This window comes from Ziziphus jujuba, chromosome 3 (genome assembly GCF_031755915.1).
Source record: "Ziziphus jujuba cultivar Dongzao chromosome 3, ASM3175591v1".
Taxonomy (NCBI): Eukaryota; Viridiplantae; Streptophyta; class Magnoliopsida; order Rosales; family Rhamnaceae; genus Ziziphus; species Ziziphus jujuba.
The window spans coordinates 2,474,993-2,499,674 of NC_083381.1; the positions used below are offsets into that span (position 1 = coordinate 2,474,993).

General features: G+C 32.1%; 2 protein-coding genes across 3 annotated transcripts; both read left to right on the forward strand.

The window, feature by feature from the left end:
- The first annotated feature begins 2,782 nt into the window (after window positions 1-2,782).
- LOC107433824 (uncharacterized) lies at window positions 2,783-10,822 on the forward strand. Its single transcript, XM_016045184.4, has 10 exons — window positions 2,783-3,170; window positions 3,912-4,396; window positions 4,798-5,144; window positions 5,972-6,263; window positions 7,654-7,812; window positions 8,488-8,853; window positions 9,693-9,758; window positions 9,918-9,966; window positions 10,312-10,435; window positions 10,592-10,822. Exons 1-10 carry the CDS (start codon window positions 2,972-2,974, stop codon window positions 10,662-10,664), a joined length of 2,160 nt encoding a protein of 719 aa, XP_015900670.3. The 5' UTR covers window positions 2,783-2,971; the 3' UTR covers window positions 10,665-10,822.
- Window positions 10,823-13,153: 2,331 nt separating this feature from the next.
- LOC107433823 (uncharacterized) lies at window positions 13,154-21,836 on the forward strand. Of its 2 annotated transcripts, XM_016045183.4 has the most exons (11): window positions 13,154-13,329; window positions 13,836-14,056; window positions 14,648-15,132; window positions 15,569-15,915; window positions 17,224-17,515; window positions 19,106-19,264; window positions 19,759-20,124; window positions 20,580-20,645; window positions 20,764-20,812; window positions 21,128-21,251; window positions 21,345-21,836. In XM_016045183.4, exons 1-11 carry the CDS (start codon window positions 13,259-13,261, stop codon window positions 21,415-21,417), a joined length of 2,253 nt encoding a protein of 750 aa, XP_015900669.3. In that variant the 5' UTR covers window positions 13,154-13,258; the 3' UTR covers window positions 21,418-21,836. The 2 variants fall into 2 exon arrangements, with proteins under 2 accessions (XP_015900669.3, XP_015900668.3); XM_016045182.4 differs by lacking the exon at window positions 13,154-13,329 and having other exon boundaries at window positions 13,580-14,056.
- Window positions 21,837-24,682: the final 2,846 nt, after the last annotated feature.

Genomic DNA, 24,682 nt, shown 5'->3' on the forward strand with positions numbered 1-24,682 from the left:
CTTCTTCTTTTTCTTCTTCTTCTTCTTCTTCTTCTTCTTCTTCTTCTTCTTCTTCTTCTTCTTCTTCTTCTCTCTCTCTCTCTCTCTCTCTCTCTCTGTGCAATAAGATTATAAGATAGAAAATGTCATAAAGTCACCCTATTAGTCGTGCAACAAAAAAGGAAAGAAAAAAAAAAAAAAGTCACCCTATTAGATAAATACCATATATATTTTTGGAAGTTAAAATAATTTAGTATGAAATGTTAAATAATTTTGTTAAAAAAATTATCATCTACAAAAAATTTAGTATGAAATGTTAAATAATTTTGTTAAAAAAATTATCATCTACAAAAACATAAATAAAAGCTTTAGAGTTCATTAATTCTATATTAAATACTTATATTAGTTTTCATAATTTTTTCTCAAATTATTCTGGTAATTTAATATTGTAGTTAAAACTTTTGTAACATTTATTTTATTCTCAATTGCATTATAGTGTATTTTTTTATATTATTTTTAGTTAATTATAACATATTATTTGTCAATTTAACCCATTGGATATAGTAAATGCGATTGAGTATTTTCTTTCTTTGTCATTAAAAAAAAAAAAAAACTACTGTAATCATTTTATTATTTATGAAAATCGATATTGAGATTTAATAAGCAATATCTTATTAATTTTTAAGAGCTTCTTCTTCTTTTTTCTTCTTCTTATTATTATTGTTATAATTTAAGAAGCTATTTGTGCATTAAAAAAATAAAAAGATTAAAAGATAAGAGTTATTTGTAATTATTTAATAGTTTTAAGGATTCTATGTATTAAGCCATAATATTTATAATTAAAAATCATATTCATTATGAAAATCATATATAATTTATTCTCATTCAAAAATCTTACTTATTGATTATTCGTCTGGAATGATAATAAACATTTTCATAGCCTCCTCCACCGTTATTGAATCACTTTCTTTATACTAACTTTGTTTTTAATTTCTTTGCTCTTAATTTATTTTATTATTTAACCATAAATATTATTAAAAAGTAATTATCATAGAAATATATTATATATTATTTTTATTTTTTATAAGAGTAATAAATTTGCAATTCAATTTTAAATAGACATATTTCATTAATTAATTTTTAATTCTAAATTATATATAAAAAAAAAATTAGCATCAATCAGTAACTAATGTACTTATTTCCGAGTTAAAAAAGATGACATAGAACTATTATAGCTATTGGATCTGAAAAGCTAACGTGGTATAATTTTATTAAGTAAAATTGAGATTCTTTATTTTCTGGAAAATATAAAGGATTCGTCTTGACTTTCAGAGAAATATAGAAGATTTTTGCTCTCATTCACAGTTATTAAATTTACGTGGTCCAATAATCAATAATAATTAATTGTATTATTTTTATTATATTTTTCAATAAGTTTTTTTTTCTTTATATAGCTTTTTATGGAAATTAAATAACTAAAATGGTTTCTATCATTCTCAACCTCAATTTACCTTTTTATCTAATTATTGGCCTCTAGTATGTTAAATTTTCCTTTTTTATACCGTTTGACTCAAAATTGTAGAAAACCAATCATATTTTTAAATTTTAAATCAATTTTTATGGAAATTTTGTACATAACTATTAGTTTAATACAATAATTTTCCTTTCCTAGTTTCAAAAATATATTTGATGGTTTAATGGTGCATCTTCTAAACAAAATTTTTAAATATGCCATCGATTATAAATGATTGTTACCTATCAAATATTTCTTACACAATAATAAAACGTGTTAATATATTAATAGTTAAAAAAAAAAACTAAATATACATAAGTGAACTTTATAAATAAAATATTGTTAATGTTATTCGCCAATAATTCTAGTTAATAATTTAATAAATCTAATATTATTAATCAATTGTATTTATTTGATGTAATAGAAACCAAATATTGTTATAATATATATATATTTTTTTTCTGAAGTAAAATATCATTGATTAAAAACTTTCTCCCAAACATACGTTCAGCCTGAATGGAAAAGATCAACCACAATTATCCTCCCTCCTTTGTTCAAGTTTCAAAAAACATCTAGAAGTAAAACATGCTTAACATTGAATATCTTTATTTGTATTTATAAGAATACGATTTTGAATTACACAGAATATAAGAAAATTTTAAATAATTTATGATTTAGGCGATTTGTTATAGAAAAAAAAAAAAAAGTAAAAACGTCAAGCATTTCTAACCAATTCATGCCTAACATGATTTTTATTTATTTATTTATTTATTTTTTTTTGGGGTGAATATGCGCAACATGATTGGTTTCCCTATTATTCGTTAAAATATGTATACAAATTCATATACTAAACAATAAACAATATGTGAATATATTATAAGTTGAAATTTTTATATAAATTAAAATAAATATGCATACTTTTTTTTTAAAGTAAAATAAATATGCATACTAAATATGTATAATTTTTTTTTTTGAATAAATAAGTAAAATTCAATACAAGTTTATTAAATATTATTATATTATTTATTATCATTGGAATATTTTTACAATTTATGAAATTATAATATAATTTTTTTAACACTGATAATAACAAAGAAAGAAAATATTATAGTAATTACTTTATATTTTTCGCTTTTTTATATATTGATTTATTGATTTATTTATTTACTTTTTTCTAAATCTCATTATCTTTCACTGTTATGGTTTTATAATGACATGTTACAATACGTCCACAAGGCTTAAAAGTTAAATCCCATTATTAATTTTTTTTTTATCTTTTCTAATTCATATAAAAAAGATATGCCCAAAAATTATTGCTGTAGACAAATTTGAATCAAAATCAAATTCTTGGGTAGATAATGACGAGGACGACGATGATGATTATCATGAACTGATGACGATGATTAATATCATGACGATGATGATGCGAATGCACGTTCATCTTACTCCACTACTACATTCCGGTTATCCATCGCATCAATGGAGTCCTCCGCCGGCCCTCAAAAGAAGCCGGGGAAACCTCAGCCACCGGCGGCGAAGAAGGTGGAGCACGTGATGGAGCTCTTTGGGGACGTGAGGGTGGATAACTACTACTGGCTCCGAGACGATTCTCGTTCCAACCCTGAAGTGCTTTCCTACTTGGAGCAAGAAAATGCTTACACTGATTCCATTATGTCCGGTAATATTTCAGTCTTTCTCACTCTCTGTTTCAGTTTTTGGGATCAAACCCATAAACCCCATTAATGGGTTTTAGAGACCAAAATGCATTTGCATGATTATCTCTCCCTCCATTTTTCGGTTTCTGAGATAAAACCCCAGAAATCCACATGAATTTCATTTGAAGAAAAAAATTGATTTCTTTTGGGTACCAAAGGATGAATGATGATAATCTCTCAGCATGCAACCATGTCACCGATGGTTGTGGTCACTAGTGTGCAGCCAAGTGGCTTGAGTGTCCAGGCTCACGCCAGTTAATCAATGGCCATTGGCACAAAATCATTTATCATTTAGTAGTAAGGCTGGTTGTCAAACTACAGTTTCAGGGCTCGAGGGGCTTTAGAAGTTTGGCAGCTATTTCGGTAGTATCTGGATGGAGATGGATCCGTCTTGAGCCCATTTGATCCTTGGTCAGCACTCCAAACCATGTGCTATATATAAATGTATAGTTTTTCTCTCATTCTATCCGCATTCTGGACAGAATTCTCCTACTATAATATATATATATGTATATATTATTTGGTACAAAACCATATGCCATGGATTAGGTTCGACCAGTCGAGTTTGTTGTTACAGTGGGTGGGGACTGTTCTGGTAATCTCTGAATAGGATGTGCCACCTTCCCTCCTACCTTTTTCATGCATGGTAACTAAAGAAAATGTTGTCGTTGTTGGTTTTTTTTTTTTTTTTTCCTGGGTAACAGGGACTAAAGAATTTCAAGCAACGCTGTTTGAGGAAATACGGGGAAGAATCAAAGAGGATGATGTTTCTGCTCCTCAGCGAAAAGGGTCTTACTACTATTACAAGAGAACTTTGGAAGGGAAGGAGTATGTGCACTACTGTCGGCGACTTCTTCCTGATTCTCAAGCTGATCGTCCAGCATCTGTCAATGATACAATGCCCACTGGGGATGATGATCCTCCGGAGCATGTGATATTGGATGTGAATGTTAAAGCTCAAAATCATGGGTATTACTCCATTGGTGCTTTTAAGGTCAGCCCAAATCATAAAATGGTGGCATATGCAGAGGACACCAAAGGGAATGAGATTTATACCATTTATGTCATTGATGCTGAGAATGGAGCTCTTATCGGGAAGCCTATAGTTGCTGCAACTTATTATGTGGAATGGGCTGGTGATGGGGCTCTGTTGTATGTCACAAGGGATGAAATTCACCGCCCTGATAGGGTAAACTGATTCTACTTGACTAATTTGTACTTCCTTTTGTTGTTGGGTGCTCTCTTTCTTGTTCATCATTGAAACGTACCTTAGGTTAGATACATACAAATTTCCTGTTTTGTAACTTAGATTCCTTAATTTCAAACTTAGAAACAAAAATGGTTGGATCAGAAGGAAACAGTTACTAGGATAAGAAATCTTTTAACTAAGCCTTGCATGTGGTGAATGACTGCCCTTTTGTAAGTTGACCTATTGTTTAACTTCTTGCAGTTAGCCAGGAGAGTGATTGATTTTTTTTATTTGGCATTTCAAAGAAAATGATGAGATTGTCATTCCTAATAGCTTCTTTCCTCGTAATTCCATTGGATGTTTTTGTCAAGCCAGCTTACAATGTGATTCTTTTCTCATAGGCATGGTTACATAAGCTGGGAACAGAACAATCGAGTGACTCCTGCCTTTATCATGAAAAGGATGAAACTTTTTCTCTTGATCTGCATGCATCAGAGAGCAGAAAGTTCTTGTTTGTTGCATCCGAAAGTAAAAATACAAGATTCAACTTTTACCTTGATGTTTCAAAGCCTGAAAATGGGCTTAAGGTACTGACGCCTCGTGTGGATGGCATTGATACATCTGTCAGCCATCGTGGAAATCATTTTTTTATCAAGAGGCGAACTGATAAGTTTTTCAATTCTGAAATAGTCGCGTGTCCACTGGATAATGTATCTGAAACAACACTTCTAGTTCCTCATAGGGAGAGGTAATAATGACTTTTTCATTTTAATCTGACTTATGACCTTTTGTTAATTTATGAATTGAAGTACCATTTTTCTAGATGATGCAGTTTTGGATTCTCAGCTTTATGTAAAGTGTGGCTTAAGCAATCCATGTATCCCCTGCTAAGTGTTGAATGGAATGTCGAATGTGATGCCAATGATTTTAAAATTAAGAATTCCAATTTCTTCCCCTCCTAATTGGATAACATAACGCATTGTTTCTTAAGAAGGAACTCTTAGCCAATGCTTTTTTTTTTTTTTTTTTTTAATGGGTGCATTGGGAATTGTTGTGTTAGTTGATTCTCAATCAAATATTCTTTCTGGGGACTTTGGACTCTATATCATTCTTGACATAGTGGGTTCTCCTGTACCTCTAGTTAATGATATCTTGCTCTTTAAAGATTATCCACTTAAATCTATATATAATATGAAAATTTCCTTCTTGGTCACTTTCCAAGTAATTTTCATATATAAGCTTCCATTAGTAATTTGTGCCATTGTATGTTATTTTCAGGAAAAACTGTAAATGTGTAATGTTTAAAATGTTATATACGTTTTCACAACTATTTCAAGCAGCTTCTTTCCCTATTTGGTGTATATGTGCTTTATGATAAAGTTCAAATCATTGTGTGAAATATCAAATGCAAGAAGAAACCCAGATTCATCGTTTAATCATTGCCTTCAGCTATTGCAATTTCTTTTCATACTTTTGCATCTTATCGAGAAACCATTTCTCATAAGGTGCGGCAGGTTTGTTGATCACAAGTCTGTTCCATCATTTGAAGCTTACTAATCTTTGGTTTTTCTTCAGTGTCAAAATTCAGTACATGCAACTATTCAACAATCACCTTGTTGTGTATGAGCGTGACGGGGGCCTACGAAAAGTAATTGTTTATCCCCTTCCTGATGTTGGGGAACCACTTAGAAGACTTCAAGATGGTCAGATTGTTGATTTTGTGGATCCTGTATATTCAGTGGATCCATCACCCTCAGAATTTTCTTCCAGCATTTTACGGTTCTCCTACGGCTCCTTGAAGACACCATCCTCAGTATATGATTATGATATGAAGACAGGCGATTCAGTTTTGAAGAAGATTGAACCAGTAAGTCATATTGATATACTATCATGCATTTGATTGATAGACATGCTTAAGACTCATAATGTGGTTACCTTCTTTGGTCTTTTTGATGTGCATGATTACTTTTGGTCTGCGTAGAATTTAAGATCCTATTCAATACATCTTATATATATATATATGTAGTTCTATTTATGGCTGCACTTTTTTCTTTTCATTGCCCTTTCCCTTTCTATTTCCTTTAGGCAAGTGCAGACCAGTCATAGGAGTGGAGGTTTATTGTATTTTAGTATTTTATTTTATTTCTACTAGTATGTATGTACACTATGGTTTTGTTGAGTCATTATTTCTGAAACATGAAGCATGAAGATTGATACTGTAGTGGCAGAGAACTGCAAGTCAGTAAGGGAGTTACTTTTGACGATGATCTTCAAAAAATTTATAAACAAGAGAAATTGCATATTTAGTTATACAAAACAGATTTTATGGTGAATATGAAGAACCATTCGAGTGAAATTTTGATTGTCACGGAATATAATTAATTTTTCAACGCCACGAATATTGAACAAATTAAGACATGCATGGTTTGTCAAAGATTGGGATCTGTTAACTGTCCTTAGATGCATATTGATTAATGTAAATGCATATTGATTAATATTTTAATCACCATTATACAATTTTCTTTTTTGGTTTATTAATTCAAAGAGGTGATAGACATTAAAATTCATATTCAAAAGAAATTTCCCTAGGATTAGTCATATATTCTTGCTTTACTAGAAGATCAGACCAAATAAGTTGTGTAGAAGATGCTTTTGAATTCTTTCATTCCCTTACAAACTCTGACTTACCCGTGGGGGAGATGAACCGGAGACTAGCAATGAGACAGCTGTTTCCTGTTCATGGAACTTTGTTCTGCTTCTGAAGTCTGTGGAGTTTTCTGTGTTATTGCTGCTGGTTGTCTCAATATTTCCTTCTAGTTGTCTCAATATTTCCTTCTTCCCTTTCTTTCTTTGTTCTTTTTAAATTTAAAAAAAAAAAAAAAAAATCTTGTAGAAAAAAGATTTAAAAATGTACATTTTAACTTATTTATTTTTCCTTGTTGGACATTATTACATGGTTACTAAAGAATGTTAATCTTGCCCATCCAAGCTCTATGCTTTCTTTAGGAAGCATTTTAGGTTACAGGAGTGCAAAGTATAGGGTGTGCTAAATCATTTAGGATAAAAGGTTTTCAAGACGTCTTATGAGATAACAGAGTTCCTTTCTGTTTGTATATTAGAATAAAAATATAAGATGCCATTTGTGCAGTGAAATAATTTCTCTAATGCTCAAATAATTTGATTGATTATTTGTTGTCTTTTTCTATTATTATTCTATTTGTTTACCAGTGCATTATTTTCATACACTATTTGTTCAGGTTTTTGGAGGTTTTGATGCTTTGAAATATGTTACTGAGAGGAAATGGGCCAACGCTTCAGATGGCACTCAGATTCCTATATCAATTGTTTACCGGAAGGATCTTGTGAAACTTGATGGGACCGATCCCTTGTTACTCTATGGCTATGGTTCTTATGGGGTAATCAAATAATTAAACAATTTAATTGGTGACTAGCAAATGATGATATCTATGCTTTTGAATATATTGTTGGCAATTAAGTTAAAAAAAAAAAAAAATTAATAAATAAGAGAGAAAGAAAAAGCTAGCAATTTTCTTTTGTTATATTTGAAAACAGTTTGTTTATTGAAGATTAAGGTCCTTGTTAAGTTTTCTTGATTTCATTAAGGTGCATCAGTAGTTAATATCTAATCTGCTGTTAGAATATGAATATGATGCCAATCATAATTTGGGTATTATTGTAAGGTTTGGCTATGGTCAGTGCTTCCATTGTATGGGTTAATCAAATTCAAAATCTTGAATTTCCTAGTGAGACACTATGGGGCTACTTAGAAGTTTCAACATTGGAGTCTACTTTTCGGTTCTAATAAACCATTCTGAGGTGAAAGTCGGCAACCTAATCTAAATAATTTATGGGTCTAATAAATGAAACAAAGCTCTAACACACTCTGTTTGTTGATTGTTTTTTTTTTGGGCATATGTGTTAGTTGACTGTTTGTTTGCATAATTTTTAGTCAGCAATCCGATCACTTCTTAAATTATACAGACAAAACTTGGAGCACAGTGTGCTTTTCATCTTTCTGTACAACAGTGTCTGGAGCTTTCTTAAAATTATTAATCTCTTCTTCTGAACAGATTTGTAAAGATCCCAGTTTCAAGGCTTCAAGGCTGTCTTTGTTAGATCGGGGTTTTATTTATGCTATAGCTCATATTCGTGGGGGTGGAGAAATGGGGAGGAAGTGGTATGAGAATGGGAAGTTTTTAAAGAAGAAAAATACTTTCACAGATTTCATTGCCTCTGCTGAATATTTAATAGAAAACAAGTACTGTTCTAAAGAAAGATTATGCATTAATGGAGGAAGTGCTGGAGGATTGCTTATTGGTGCCGTTCTTAATATGAGGCCTGATTTGTTCAAGGCTGCTGTTGCTGGAGTTCCTTTTGTAGATGTTTTGACCACAATGCTCGACCCAACCATCCCTCTTACAACTTCGGAGTGGGAGGTATGGTTCCTTGCATCATGATATTTTTAACAAATTAAAAAATGGAAAACTTTTTGCTATATGAGGAATTCAAAGATTACCATTAATTAGTAACAATCTAAAATTAGTTTAGGTAGCACAGATGAAATTGAGAATCAGTTGATTAATTCCATTATATTGACTCCAAACGTATCTAAGTTTGAATAGTCTGGAACTATGGACCTCGGTTATTTGTTTATGCTCTGTAGTATTTAAAATGTGCATTGCTCAACAATTTTGCTATATGCTTTTGACCTGGGTTATGGTTTTATGATTTTCATTTTTTTTTTTTTTTTTAATAGCTTTACATGTTTATGCTTTTCATTGTTAACTATCATGTAGTATTAGCTTGAAATATACATGTTTGGACTCACTTTCTAATAGTTTAAGCTTTTAGAGTTTATGTCATCTTAACTTGGCAACAGAGCCTAATTGACTAACTTGTTCTGCATTTGGATACATGTAAATGTGACTTTCTCATTCGTGTTTGCGTTAACTTTATACACATAATTAGATTTACTTCCAAACATTTTTAACCTTTGGGAATAATGGTATCAGAGCTTGATTGCCTGCCTAGTTGTGTTGTCAAATCATATTAGCTTGTCTCCAAATACTATATCTTTGTATTGGTTTTATATGTAGCATGTGTGAGTTTTTAGGATTGTTGGGGACTTAACATGCTTAGTCACCATTTGTCACCTACCTCTGTAATTTGAATTCTCTGTCAGTCACAGTTGTATACTGGTCTGATGCCATTATTCTCTATGAATGTAATTGGAGCTAAGTATAATTGCTGATTTTTTGTTTTAATATTGTTGCAGGAATGGGGTGACCCCCGAAAGGAGGAATTCTACTTCTACATGAAGTCATATTCTCCTGTTGATAATGTGAGCCTGATGTCAAATCACACTGTACTTATATTGATCATTACCACCTGAACATTTAATTTATAAGAGCCATTATTTCTGTTATGTCTTTCTCTTATACTAGGTTTTCAAAATTCTTGTTTACTTATTATGCTTGATCTTAAACTTAATTGTGTGCAGGTTAAGTCTCAACATTATCCACACATTCTTATTACAACCGGCTTGCATGGTAAGCAACATAGTTCTCTTCTACTTTAGTCATCAACTTCTTAATTATCAGTACTTCTAGGTTTTCCATGAAAGCTTTATCTTGGATCATATCCTTCATGTTTTAGTTCATTACTGCTGTGACACTGAAATCTGCAATGTTCAAAATATAATCTGTTTTATATCCTGACTAGGAAATATATTTAGAATATTAAGAAGTGGTCTATTATTCACATACATATATTATGTACATGATGGATATGCATTATAAGTTTGTATCCGGTGCATGCCTTACATAATTAGTTTGTATCACGTGCATGCCCTTCTTTTCTTAGCATTGAATTAATAATCTGTTTTATTGCAACAGACACACGCGTTATGTATTCAGAACCTGCCAAGTATGTGGCCAAATTAAGGGATTTGAAAACCGATGATAACATGCTGTTGTTTAAATGTGAATTTGGTGCTGGCCATTCTTCCAAGTCAGGGAGGTAAATTCTTCTATGACTGTTGAATGCCACCTCTTTCAAATCAAAGCTCTAGTATCCTTTCTCGTTTGAAATATGTAGTATTTTATTCAAAAATATTTTTGGTTTCCTAATTGTTTTATTTTTATTTTTTTTTTGGGCCTTATTTTGTTTCTGCAGATTTGAGAAGCTACAAGAAGAAGCTTTCACATATGCTTTCATATTTAAGGCTCTTGATATGATTCCAGTCTAAGGTGTCCGATAGGAAACGAGGAAAATGATTTTTTGAACTATTGAATGAGTTTTAGTTGGTAGAACAGTTTCATTAACTACTTCAACTCCTTAAATTGAAAGATTGGGTGGTATATCACATTTACTGATGAAATCATAATGTCGTATTTTTATGTTTCATGAAATGGCCTTTATGCATCATGATTTATTCAACTGTCAATGATTAGGTGCAATATAAACTCAATCATTGAAAGTCAAGTACTAAGGCTCACCAAAATAATTATCTTTTTTGTACCATATTTTTCGCTTAGGGATATGCTAATGAGGAGCACTTCATCTGTTTCAAACTTGGCCATGTCTTCCTCCTTTAGAGAAATCCAAACCTTGATATCCCTTTCTTGATCCAAGATTGACATCATACATTGGAAACTTGCACATGCTTGTGAAGACTAAGTGAATCACCAATCACCTCTCTCTTATTGACTTGCAGTTTCTTGACACGCAGAGAATCCGCACCCTTCTCCTCCACATTATCAATTACCATTGAATTAAAGATTCAAATGAATATTGATGCCCTTGCTTATGAACGACCTTAATTTAGATTTGTCACATGGGTATAATTGACCTCATGACTCTTTTGATTATGGAATTAATGTTGATAATCCAACTTTTAATGGATATTTGAACATTAAAGATTTTATTAACTAGCTTAATACCGTTGAGAATTTCTTTGAGTATGTGTGATTGTGCTTGAAACTAAAAAGAGTGAAATTAGTAGTTTATAAGTTTAAAGGGTTACTTCTACTATGTAGGAACAATTGAATTGCAATACAAGAAGTAAGGAAAAGGTCCGGTTCAGTCCTGGCCTTGAATGATGCAGTTGTTTAGGCTTCTTTTATTAACTGCTGATTATGAACAAACCTTGTATCAAAAATACCATACCATCAGTGTAACTAACCAAATAGGAGCTGTCAATTATTAAAAAGAGGACTTTGAGACTGAGTGCAGGAAACAACCTGAAAGAAAATGAAAGGTTGCAAGTTGCAAGATCTGTTGGGGACTTAATGTGCCAATTCAAGAGAATTTATAATTGGGCCCAGTTTGGAACCTCAGTTATGCAGTCAATTTGGCCCAGGGAAGTGGACAAACAGTTTCAAAGGGGAGCCTCTTAGACCAGATTGCTCACCATTTATCAGAGACATGCAACATAACATAGACCTTCATCTCCATGTTTCTGTTTCTAATTTGCCTCACTAGAGAATGAATCCAAAAGATGCCGCGACTATGCAAAAAATGACAGATGATCTACCTTAAAAGCAACTCATAAAGGTGAGTCTCAGCCCTTTGGCAGTCTCTGCATTGCTGGTTCTCAATTAAGATGAAAGTTGGGGAATATATGTTGATAGCAGGACCACTAAAATGATCATCATTGTTAGGTATATGTTCCTAGTTCCAAGGTTAGAAGGCCTGCTAGATAAATTGGGGAGGTACCGTTTTCTAAGTTGGATTTAAGAAGTTATTATCATCAAACAAGAATCATATCAGGGAATTGAATGAAAAACAACATTCAATAACTAAATGGAAAATGATACCACCTGATACTTATATGTAAAATATATACATAATATCTCTAAAATATATAGTTATATATATATATATATATATAGAGAGAGAGAGAGAGAGAGAGAATAGTTTTACAATGCGGATAGTGCGTATGTAGACCGCATAAAAAATTAATTTTTTTTTTCTTTTTTAAAAAGTATCAGTTTTTGATGCGGTCCGTACCATAAAATATCCCTATATGTATATATATATATATTTCTAATTGTTAATAAAATAATAAATAGATTATGTGTAACCTATTAAGAAATTAGAATAATTTAAATAGATTTAAATACAAATATTAGTATAATATATGCTATAACAACTGGATTAACAATTTAATATATCTTACATTATTGCTAATTAATTCTATTCATATTATATAATAAATATCGAATTTATTTATTAAATAATATGGAAACATATGAATGGTTTAAAAAATTCATTTAACTCAATATGAATAAATATCCATTTAAATACATAAATAAAATTAATTAAATAATATTAAAAAATATTCCTATAATCTTCAAAAATATTAAAAAAAATTCATAAAATTGATAATAATAAAATTTTTTTATGATAATTATTTTTTTATCAAGTGAGATAAATTCAATAGGTAAATCATTCATACTTTCGAAACCCTTTGTAAAGGATCCATTAAAAAAAAAAAAAAAAAAAACTCTTCATTTTTATAATTGTTTTTGCACTCGATAGTGACACGGTACAAGGCATAACCATTCATCACTCTAATTCATTTTAATCATTTATTCCATCATCCAAATTTTTCCGTTTCCATCCACTTAATATCCTCATTATCAAATATCTTTTTCTATCTTTCTAAACCATATAAAATAACATAAGAAACATGCTAGGAAAGAAATATAGAGAATAGCAGAAAGAGGAATAAGAACAGCATCGGATTCATAGAGCACCAATAGCTATATGAAGTTCACAAAGCAAGTTTGGTATCGGAGATAAAAGAGTCATCTTGAAGGGTTGCTTTTCAACCCCATCATGGGTTGGGAGGGTGGGCTGACCCTCCTCCTCCTGTGTACTCTTTTGCCGTTTGAAATTTCTTTGAACAGGTTCCAATCTAAAATTCTTTGCTTTTTATAACAACCTATATGGTAAAAATCATTTTTTTTTTCTTTTTTGCTAAAAGATAAAAAAAAAAACATATTGTAACATTACTTTTCAGACAAAAAATCTAATATTTTCTTTTGAATAATTTATTTAATTTATAAACTATTTAAAATTTTATTTTTATGATTTAAATTTTAAATTTACATTTTCACAAATAACAAATACAAATATAACAAATCTGATTAAGCACATATTTTTTACTTTGCTATGCCATTTTGATACCCTTTTTAAGTTATGAAGGCGTTAATTTTTATAAAATTCTTGTGTACATGAATTAAAATAAAAAGCACTAAATATTATTTTATTTTAAAATGATGATGCCGATGATGATGATGAGAATGCATCATCGTGGTGGTGGTGTATCTAATATTCTGCTGCACCTCACCGTACTCTTCTCGTCCCCATCACCATATTCATCTTCCTCTCTTCCTCACTCTTCCTTCCCTAGTACATTTCGGTTTACCACTGCATCAATGGCCTCCGCCGACACCGGAAAGACGTCGGACAAACCTCAGCCACCGGCGGCGAAGAAGGTGGAGCACGTGATGGAGCTCTTTGGGGACGTGAGGGTGGATAACTACTACTGGCTCCGAGATGATTCTCGTTCCAACCCTGAAGTGCTTTCCTACTTGAAGCAAGAAAATGCTTACACTAATTCCATTATGTCCGGTAATATTTCAATCTCTCTCACTCTCCGTTTCAGTTTTTGGGATCAAACCGATTAACCCCTTCAGTGGTTTTTACAGAAAAAAGGTTTAATCCTTTTTAGGGACCAAAGCATTTGAATGATTATCTCTCTGCATTTTCAGTTTCTGGGATAAAAACCAGAAACCCCATGAATTTCAATTGAAGATTTTTTTTTTTTTTTAAATTTATTTTTGGGGTGTTTTGGTCCAAGGCATTTTGAATGATGATAATCTCTCACCACCGATCGTTGTGGTTAATCCATGGCCATTGGCTCAAAATCATATGCTTTTAGTAGGGCTGGTTGTGAAAATATTGCTTTACGGCTGGAGAGGCTTTAGAAGCTCCTCTTGTATTTCGTTGGAGCTATTTTGCTATGTCCGGATAGAAATAGATGATGTCAAGTCGTAAGGGGTTTACACTTTGAGTCCTATTGATCCTTGGTCAACAGTCCAGCCATATGCTATTTTTCTTTTGTTTGATCCTAAACCATATGCTATGGATAGGGTTGGATTAGTCATCTCTGTGGAAACCTCATGAATGGTAACTGAATAAAAAGTTGGTTTGTTTCAACAGGGACTAAAGCATTTGAAGCAAAGCTGTTTGAGGAAATAAGGGGAAGAATCAAAGAGGACGATGTTTCTGCTCCACAGCGAAAGGGGTCTTACTACTACTACAAGAGAACTTTGGAAGGGAAGGAGTATGTGCAATACTGTCGGCGACTTCTTCCTCATTCTCAAGCTGACCGTCCAGCATCTGTCAATGATACAATGCCCATTGGTGATGATAATCCTCCGGAGCATGTGATATTGGATGAGAATGTTAAGGCTCAAAATCATGGATATTACTCCATTGGTGCTTTTAAGATCAGCCCAAATCATAAAATGGTGGCATATGCTGAGGACACCAAAGGGGATGAGATTTATACCATTTATGTCATTGATGCTGAGAGTGGAGCTCTTGTAGGGAAGCCTATAGTGGCTGCAACTTCATATGTGGAATGGGCTGGTGATGGGGCTCTGGTATATGTCACAATGGATGGAATTCTCCGCCCTGATAAGGTAAACTGATTCTACTTGAATAATTTGTACTTCCTTTTGTTGTTGGGTGCTCTTTTACTTGTTCGTCACTGAAAGTTACCTTAGATTTAGATTAATGCAAATGTCCTGTTTTATAACTGAGATTCTTCAATATGAAACTTAGAAACGATAATGGGTGAATTATAACTACCTGTATAGGATCAGAAGGAACTAGTTACTAGGATAAGAAATCTTTCTAACTAAGCCATGCTTGTGTTAAATGAGTGCTTTTTATAAGTTGCCCTAATGTTTAACTTCTTGCAATCAGCCAGGAGGTGTGGTGGGTTTGGTTTATTTGGGATTTCACACCCAAAAAAAAAAAAAAAAAAAAAAGGATTCCTAATAGATTCTCTCTTTCTCTAAATTCCATTCGATGTTTTTGCCAAGATAGCTTACAGAGTGGATTCTTTTGTCATAGGTCTGGTTACATAAGTTGGGAACAGATCAATCAAGTGACTCCTGTCTTTATCACGAAGAGGATGAAACTTTTTCTCTTGATCTGCATGCGTCAGAGAGCAGAAACTTCTTGTTTGTTGCATCTGAAAGTAAAAATACTAGATTCAACTTTTACCTTGAGGTTTCAAAGCCTGGAGATGGGCTTAAGGTACTGACACCTCGTGTGGATGGCATTGATACATCTGTCAGCCATCGTGGAAATCATTTTTTTATCCAGAGGCGAAGTGATAAATTTTTCAATTCTGAAATCGTCACTTGTCCACTGGATAATGTATCTGAAACAACACTTCTAATTCCTCACAGGAAAAGGTAATAATGAGTTTTTTACATTTAATTATTTATAACTGAACTTTTTACCTTTTGTTAATTCATGAATTGTGGTGCCGTTTTTCTAGAATATACTGTCTTGAATTCTCAGCTTTATGTAAAGTGTGGCTTAAGCAATATATGTATCCATGTTAAGTGTTGAATGGAATGTTGAATGAGATGCCGATGATTTTAAAATTAAGGAATCCAATTTCTTCCCCTCCTGATTAGATAAGATAATCCATTGTTTCTTAATGAGGAATTGGTAGCCATTTTTTTTAAGGGTGCCTTTGGAATTGTTCTGTTAGTTAATTCTCAATCAAATATTCTTGCGGGGGCCTTTGGACTGTATATCATTCTTGACAGAGTGGGTTCTCCTATAGCTCTAGTTAATGATATCTTGCTCATTAAGGATCTTCACTTAAATTAAATCTATGTATAATGTGAAAATTTCATTTTTGGTCACTTTCCTGGTAATTCGCGTATATAAGCTTCCATATAGTAATTTGTGTTGTTCCTTATTTTTGGTAAAAACTGAAAATTTGTAAATGTGTGTGTAAATACATTTTCACAACTATTTCAATCTTCTTCTTTTTCTGTTTGGTGTATATATGCTATATGTTGATGTTTAAATCGTTGTGTGAAATATCAAATGCAAGAAGAAACCTAGATACATTGTTTAATCATTGCCTCCATGATGTAGGACAGATAGGGCAGGAAGGAAAATAGAAAGAAATAGATAGGATTCTAGTATCACACTAGATTGATTTTAGGAATCACTCCCAAAACCCTAGGCATCACACCTAAGTTTGTTTTGCATCACACAAAACCAGAGAAAATAATCTCATAAAATTCTTGTAATATTGATTAACTGCTCCCAGAATTACAAAGAACCCTATTTATATTAAAATCATCTAATAATATTAGGAAACTAAAATAATAGGAAACCTAGTTAAATAAGGAAACTAATAACATTAAGAAACTGAAAACAATAGGAAACCTAATTAAATAATAAAATGCTCTAATTAAAAATAGGAAACTAAATTAATCTACTAAAATCCTTGAAGATCCCAAATAAGCCCATCTTGTCCTAGATCATGCCAAATTAATGTTTGGGCCTTAGAATCTGTTTTTCCTCTTCTCTGATAAGTTTTCAGAGGTTGTTTCCATCTTGCATCACTCCACCTACTGCAATTTCTCTTTATGCTTTGCATTTTATCATAGAAACTTTTGCTCATAAGGTGTGACAGGTTTGTCAATCACATATCTGTTCTGGTATTCGGAGCATAATAATCTTTGGATTTTCTCCAGTGTCAAAATTCAGGACATGCAACTATTTAACGATCATCTTGTTGTGTATGAGCGTGAAGATGGTCTGCCAAAAGTAATTGTTTATCGCCTTCCAGATGTTGGGGAACCACTTAAAAAACTTCAAGATGGGCAGGCTGTTGATTTTTTGGATCCTGTATATTCAGTGGATCCAGCAGCGTCAGAATTTTCTTCCAGCATTTTACGGTTTTCTTACAGCTCATTGAAGACACCCCCCTCAGTATATGATTATGATATGAATACAGGCGATTCAGTTCTGAAAAAGATTGATCCAGTAAGTCATATGGATCAACCATCCAAATAAGACTATCATGCATTTGATGGACATACGTAAGACTAATAATGTAGTTGATCCAGTAAGTCATATGGATCAGCCATCCAAATTAGACTATCATGCATTTGATGGACATACGTAAGACTCATAATGTAGTTGTCTTATTTGGCCTTTTTGATGAGCATAATTACCTTTTGTTCTGTGTAGAATTTAAAATCCCTTTATGGTACATAAAATTTTAATTATGGCTGCACATTTTTCTTTATGTTGCTTTTTCCCATTTTATTTCCTCTTGTGAGTTGTCACCTTATTTGTCTGTTTCCTTATGAAAAGTGCTTAGCTGTATTAGGAATTTGGGGGTTTTATTTTATTTTACTTATTTTTCTCAAGTATGTGAATATGATTCTGCTTTTGCTTGGAAATCATGGTTTTGTTGAGTCATTAATCCTGGTACTAAGCATGAAGATTGATACTATAGTGGAATAAAAGAATGTAAATCAGTTAAAGTAGAACTAGTTTTGAAGAATATATCTAAAAACTGTATAAACAATAGGAATTGCATATTAGTTGTATGAAAGGGATTTTCTGGAAATATGAAGAAAAATTTGACTGCAACTTTGATTGTGATCTAATATAATTAAATTTTCAACACTACAAAGTGTTGAACAATTAAGATATGTATGATTCTTCAGAGATCTGGATATGGTAACTTTGCTTAAATGTAATTGATTAATGTTTTAGTTACCACTATACAATTTTCTTATTTTGGTTAGTTCAAAAAGGTAATTGACATTAGAATTCATATTCATAAGAAATGCCCCTGGCTTTATTGATTTGTTCGCACTTTACTTGACATCTGGACAATCCAGACCACAAAAAAAAAAAAAAAAAAAAAAATTGTGGGAAGATGCATTTCAACTCTTTACTTTCCTTAAGAAAGACTGACTTACTGTTGGCAGAGATGATCATGACATAAGAGATGAGATGATCATTTCCTGTTCATGGAACTTTTTTCTTCTGAAATTTATGGAGTATTGTCTCAGTCTTTACTGTCTTCCTTGCCACTTTTTTTTTTTTTTCTTTTTTTTCCCCCTTAATAATAAAAAAAATTATTGATGTTTTTCTAAAGCAACCCTAATATTTTTACTTATTTGTTTATTTATTAATTGTTTGACAAAATTAGATGGTTACTAGCGAATGTTGACCCTGTCCATTCTGGTTCTACATGCTCCTAAGGAAGCATTTGAGGTTAGCAGAGTGAAACACGGAGGGTGTGCCATGTTAAATAGGTTACAGTCAGTAATTTTATCAGTTGACGATAATGCTTTAGATCCTTTAATATTCCATGAAGTCATTACTTTGAGGAAAACTAAAACCATCAATATCTCAGATTGAAATCATTTAAAGGGCAAGGTTAACTAGATGTCTTATGTGATTAATGAATTCCTTTCTGTTGGCATATTATAATCAAAATAAAGTGGCATTTTTGCATTGATAGTTTAGACTTTCCGTTTTCTGTTTCAGTATTAGACTTTCCGTTTTCTGTTTCAGTATTACTTAATGTACTATCTTTATTCACTATTTGCTCAGGTTTTGGGAGGTTTTGATGCATTGAAATATGTTACTGAGAGGAAATGGTCTACTGCTTCAGATGGCACTCAGATTCCTATATCAATTGTTTATCGAAAGGATATTGTGAAACTTGATGGGACTGATCCCTTACTACTCTATGGCTATGGTTCTTATGAGGTAATAAAATAATATAACTATTAAACTGGAAGCCAGCAAATGTGATATCTAAGCATTCAAAATTGTTTAATAATTAATATTTTTATTATTTTTTTAAAGAAAAAGAGGAAAAAGAATGCTAGTGGTTTTCTTTTGTTATATTTGAACAGTTTGCTTTCTTGAAGATTAAGGTCCTCATTACGATGTTTTCTTTATTTTATTTTATTTATTTTTGGTCAACTTGATTTTGTTAAGTTGCATCAGCTCAGAATATGTAATCTGCTGTTGGTAAAAAATCAAAACCTTTAGGATCCTAATTAGAGATTTTATGCATGGGGTACTTGGAACATTGAACAATGGAGCCTACTTGTTGGTTCTAAAAAACATAACGGGGTAAAAGGTTGGTATTTTAGTCTATTGGTTAAAACAGAGCTATAACATTCTCTTTGTTTCTTGTTTATTTTCATTATGTCATTTGAGCTTTCTTAAAATTCTGAATCTCACCTTGGGAACAGGTTTGTATAGATCCCAGTTTCAAGGCGTCAAGGCTGTCTTTGCTAGATCGGGGATTTATTTATGCTATAGCACACATTCGTGGGGGTGGAGAAATGGGGAGGCAGTGGTACGAGAATGGGAAGCTTTTAAAGAAGAAAAATACTTTCACTGATTTCATTGCCTCTGCTGAGTATTTAATAGAAAATAAGTACTGTTCGAAAGAAAGATTATGCATTAATGGAAGAAGTGCTGGGGGATTGCTTATTGGTGCTGTTCTTAACATGAGGCCTGATTTGTTCAAGGCTGCTGTTGCTGGAGTTCCTTTTGTAGATGTTTTGACTACAATGCTTGACCCAACCATCCCTCTCACAACTTCGGAGTGGGAGGTATGGGTTTCTCTTGCCTCATGAAATTTTGAACAAATTGTAAAATAGAAAACTTATAGCTATCATATGCTTGAAAATTATACTATATGACTTACATGTAGTTTTATGGATATAACTCGATAACTCTATTGTTGTATTAGCTTGATATATGCATAGTAGGACTCAGGCAACAATGGTACCAGAGCTTGTTTGTCTGCCCAGTCCTCTGGTCAAATCATATTAGCTTATTTCCAATACAATATTTTTGTATTGGTTTTATCTATAGTATGTGTGAGTTTTAGGATCATCAGGGATTTTAACATGCTTAATCATCACCTTTAGTCACCTATGCAATTTGAATTCTCCGTCAGTTGCTGTTGTATGCTTGTCTGGTACCATTGTTCTCTGGGTACGTATTTGCAGTCAAATATTGTTGCTGATTTTTTTTTTTTTTTTTTTTTTAAATATCGTTTCAGGAATGGGGTGACCCACGTAAGGAGGAATTCTACTTCTACATGAAGTCGTATTCTCCTGTTGATAATGTAAGCCTGATGTCAAATCATACTGTACTTATATTTATCATTTCTTTACCAGTGGAACATTTAATTTGTAAGAGCCATTATTTCAGTTATTCTTACTCTTAAACTTAATTGTTTGTAGGTTAAGTCTCAACATTATCCGCACATTCTTATCACAGCTGGTCTACATGGTATGCGTTCAATTCACTTCTATTTAGTCGATAACAACTTCTTAATACTACTTCTAGTTTTTCCGTGAAAGCTTCTAGGATCATATTCTTCATGTTTTAGTCCATCAACACTGTGGCACATGAAATCTGTAATGAATAAAAATCTAATCTGCCTTTGTACTCTGTTTAGGAAAAATACATTATGATGTATTTTGAATATCAAGACAAGTGGTATTATCTATTATATATACATGATGGATATATGTTTTAAGTTTGTTTCCAGTGCATGTGTATCTTTTCCTAGCAATGGATCTAAAATCTGGTTTATTGCCACAGATCCACGCGTTATGTATTCAGAACCTGCCAAGTTTGTGGCAAAATTAAGGGATATGAAGACCGATGATAACATCCTGTTGTTTAAATGTGAATTTGGTGCTGGTCATTCTTCCAAGTCAGGGAGGTAACTATTAAATGTCATCCAATGTTTAATCGTTTCATTGATATTTTTGGTTTCCTAATTGTAGTTTCTTTTTATTCCCTTTTGTTTCTGTAGATTTGAGAAGCTGCAGGAAGATGCTTTCACATATGCTTTCATATTTAAGGCTCTTGATATGATTCCAGTCTAAGGTGTCTGAACAGAAATGAAGAAAATGGATTTTGGAACGATCTAACTCCTTAGATTGAATTTTTAGTTGGTAAAACAATTTCATTAACTCCTTCCAACTCCTTAAATTCTAATATCGGAGAGTATGTCACATTCTTGATTAAAACAATGCTTGGAGTGAAAAGGGAGAGTTTGTGTGTTTGTTTGTTTTTGTTTCCTTTTTTTTTTTTTTTTTTTTTTTTTTTTTTTTTTTTTTTTTTTTTTTTCCTTTTTGGGGGGGTGAAACGGAGAGAGACAGAGAGGCATGTTCAAGACTTCTGATATTCAGTTGGCTTGGAAATTTTACAAGTTGTTTGTCATGTATTTAAATCTATTGTTGCTTCTGAAAGATTTATACTTATTTCTAAAACCACAATATAATTTTTTATGTTTCTTATGCAACATCACTTGCACAACGGTCAATAATTAGGTGCAATATAAACTCAATCATTGAAAGTCAAGTACTTGGGCTCTCCAAAGTTATTATCTTATTGTACCACGTCATCCGTGCAACAATTGAATATAAGTTTAGTGGGTTTTTTTCTTTTTTTCTTTTTTTAAATTTTTTTACACCAGTGTCTACCATCGGTTTTGTAAACTGTCACATGCTTGTGAAAATAAATGGAATCATCTCCCTCTTATCGATTTATGGTAGTTAGCATTCCCATCAGTCTGCTGTAGTTTCTCCACAGGTTCAGCTTATTTTATCGCTGTGCGGATATGTTTCCAAAATGGTAAGGGACAAATCTTGTTTCCACTCTTATCACCTTTATTTTGGGTGTTTGGCAACCATGAAACAATTCCATATAAAAATGTTGGCCGCTGATATCTTTAGTGGTATATTTGTTGATAAGAGTTGACTCAGAATTCTGATCGGAAACTAGATATATGATTTGATTGAAACTTGAAAGAGCTTGGAGGAGGTGCTTTATATACATATTTTACATCAACAACTGGACAATGTTTATGTAGGTTTGTGTAATTTATAGACAAACTTCATATCAAACACAAACTTTATTTACTCTGTAACAGTAAATAACATGAAACTTCATTTTATCATATGAGAAGAGAAACGGACCAGCCAGTAGCCCTCAGAAAATGACAGTCTACAAAAAACCAACTTAACCTTCTTCAATTCACTTTGAATTGAGCCTCTATAACTAGAGAGGGTACTCAATAAGCCATCAATCTGCTTCATGCACTCTGCAATACTGTTATTCTACTTCCTGTACAAACACAACACCAAAACATAATATAATAATTTAATTAGAAGCAGAGTATAGATCTCTAGTTGAGCAACAATAAGACTATATATTTTGCAAGAATATGTAGGCTCTTTCCACATTCTACTAACCGTAAGGTAGAGTTACCACATATATAAGTGGTAGAAATCAATTTGTGGCATGAAATTTTCAAAGGAATCTACTGAAAGCTTTTTTAATTACAAAAATCATGAAATTTTCAAAGGAACATGCTGAAAAATAAGGTTTTTTTATTTTTTATTTATTTTTTATGTTTTTATTATTAATTTTTTTTTTAATTACATATATAACATCAGGAGTAAATGAATGACCAGAAGAACTTTAATAATTACCAAAGTCAGTTGGTTTCATTGGAAGGCTAGGAATCAACATAATGACCTTTCTTGCTACTGAAGAATTTGTCATTAACAAGTAGTCATTCCCCTTCTTGACAAAAGAATTGTAGGGGGAAAATGTCAACTAGGAAGCTGTGCAATCAACATGATATAAGCAACCTTCTACTGGCACATTGTTCTTCTCGTTCTGAGTTTTAGGGTCTGTTTTTGTTTTCACTTAGTTTATAGTGCATTTTGGTCAGACCAAAAAGGAAAGTCATGTCTGTGCTTTTGTGGTTACAATATTGACTTGTTCCACCTGTATCTTATTCTGCTGTTACTACTCAATTTGTAACAACAAAATGTAGCACCTCATGAACCAACTGCTTCAAGATCAAAATTATAATCTATTGTAATGAATATACATATGAACAATGAAATCACATAAACTGGAAATTTTCTATGAAAAAACACAAAATGTTTGACTCACTTGAACAATCGCAAACAACAAATTTTTGCAATAAGATCCAAGCAATAACTTTTGATTTAAAAAAAAGAATTAGAAGATCTAGAACAGCACTTTATATCAACAACCAGACAAGGTTTATGAAGATTTATGCAATTTATACTCAAACCAGCCAGCCAATCCTTAGAAAATGACCGTTCTTGAAAACAAATTGACCTTCTTCAACCACTTGAGTTTCCCACACAAGTTCATCAAATGACAAAAACAAATTAACCTATTTCAGTTTATCAAAGTTCAGTGACCTCGAATTGTGTAATCAATAAGCCATCAATTTGCAGCATTGTATTCTGCTTCCTGTACATATACAACACCATAGCATCAAAATATCATATAATAATTTAATTAGCTATTGAAAAATCACTTTTACACAATTTTTGGTAGAAATCAATTTGTGGCATGAAGTTTTCAAACGTGATATATAAAAGGAAGATGCTCAAAGATTATTTCAGAAATAAATGAATCAGAAGAGAATATATATATATATATATATTTTACCAAAGTCTATTGGTTTCATTGGAAAGCTAGGAATCAATTTCACTTTCAGTGAAAAGTGAGGAATTTGTCATTACCAAGCAGCCATTCCCTGTCTTAATGCAGCAAAGATCTGATTTCGGAAGCTAGTTAAGAAAAAGCAGCAAAATGAGTAGAGACGAAGATGAAAGAGACAACCTTTTTTATGCCGTTCTTCATGCTTTTCTTAATGCCAAGGACTTGAGGCTTTAGAATATTGTCGTAGAGACTGATTCTCTAGAAGTTGGAGCTCAAATATTTATATGCTCCACCAGTATCTTATCATTGTAACAGCAAAATGCAACAGCTTTAAGATCAAAATTATATTGTATTATAATGAAGAAACATATCATGAGCAATGAAATCACATAAACCTGAAAATTTCTAAGAAAAAAGAGGAAATGTTTGTCTTACTTGAACTTTGAACCAAGCAATAGCCTTTGATTTAGAAAATCTAAGAACACATAGAAGTAAACTTTGGATCCATCTTCCAATCATGACAGCACACCAGTACCTATTACCGTCTATTTTGCAGCGAAAAATAAATATAGAAACACCATTTTATATTGAAAAGTGGAAGAAATTGACATAAAACTGAGATATGCGCTTTTAGCTTCTGAAGGGTATCTGAGTATT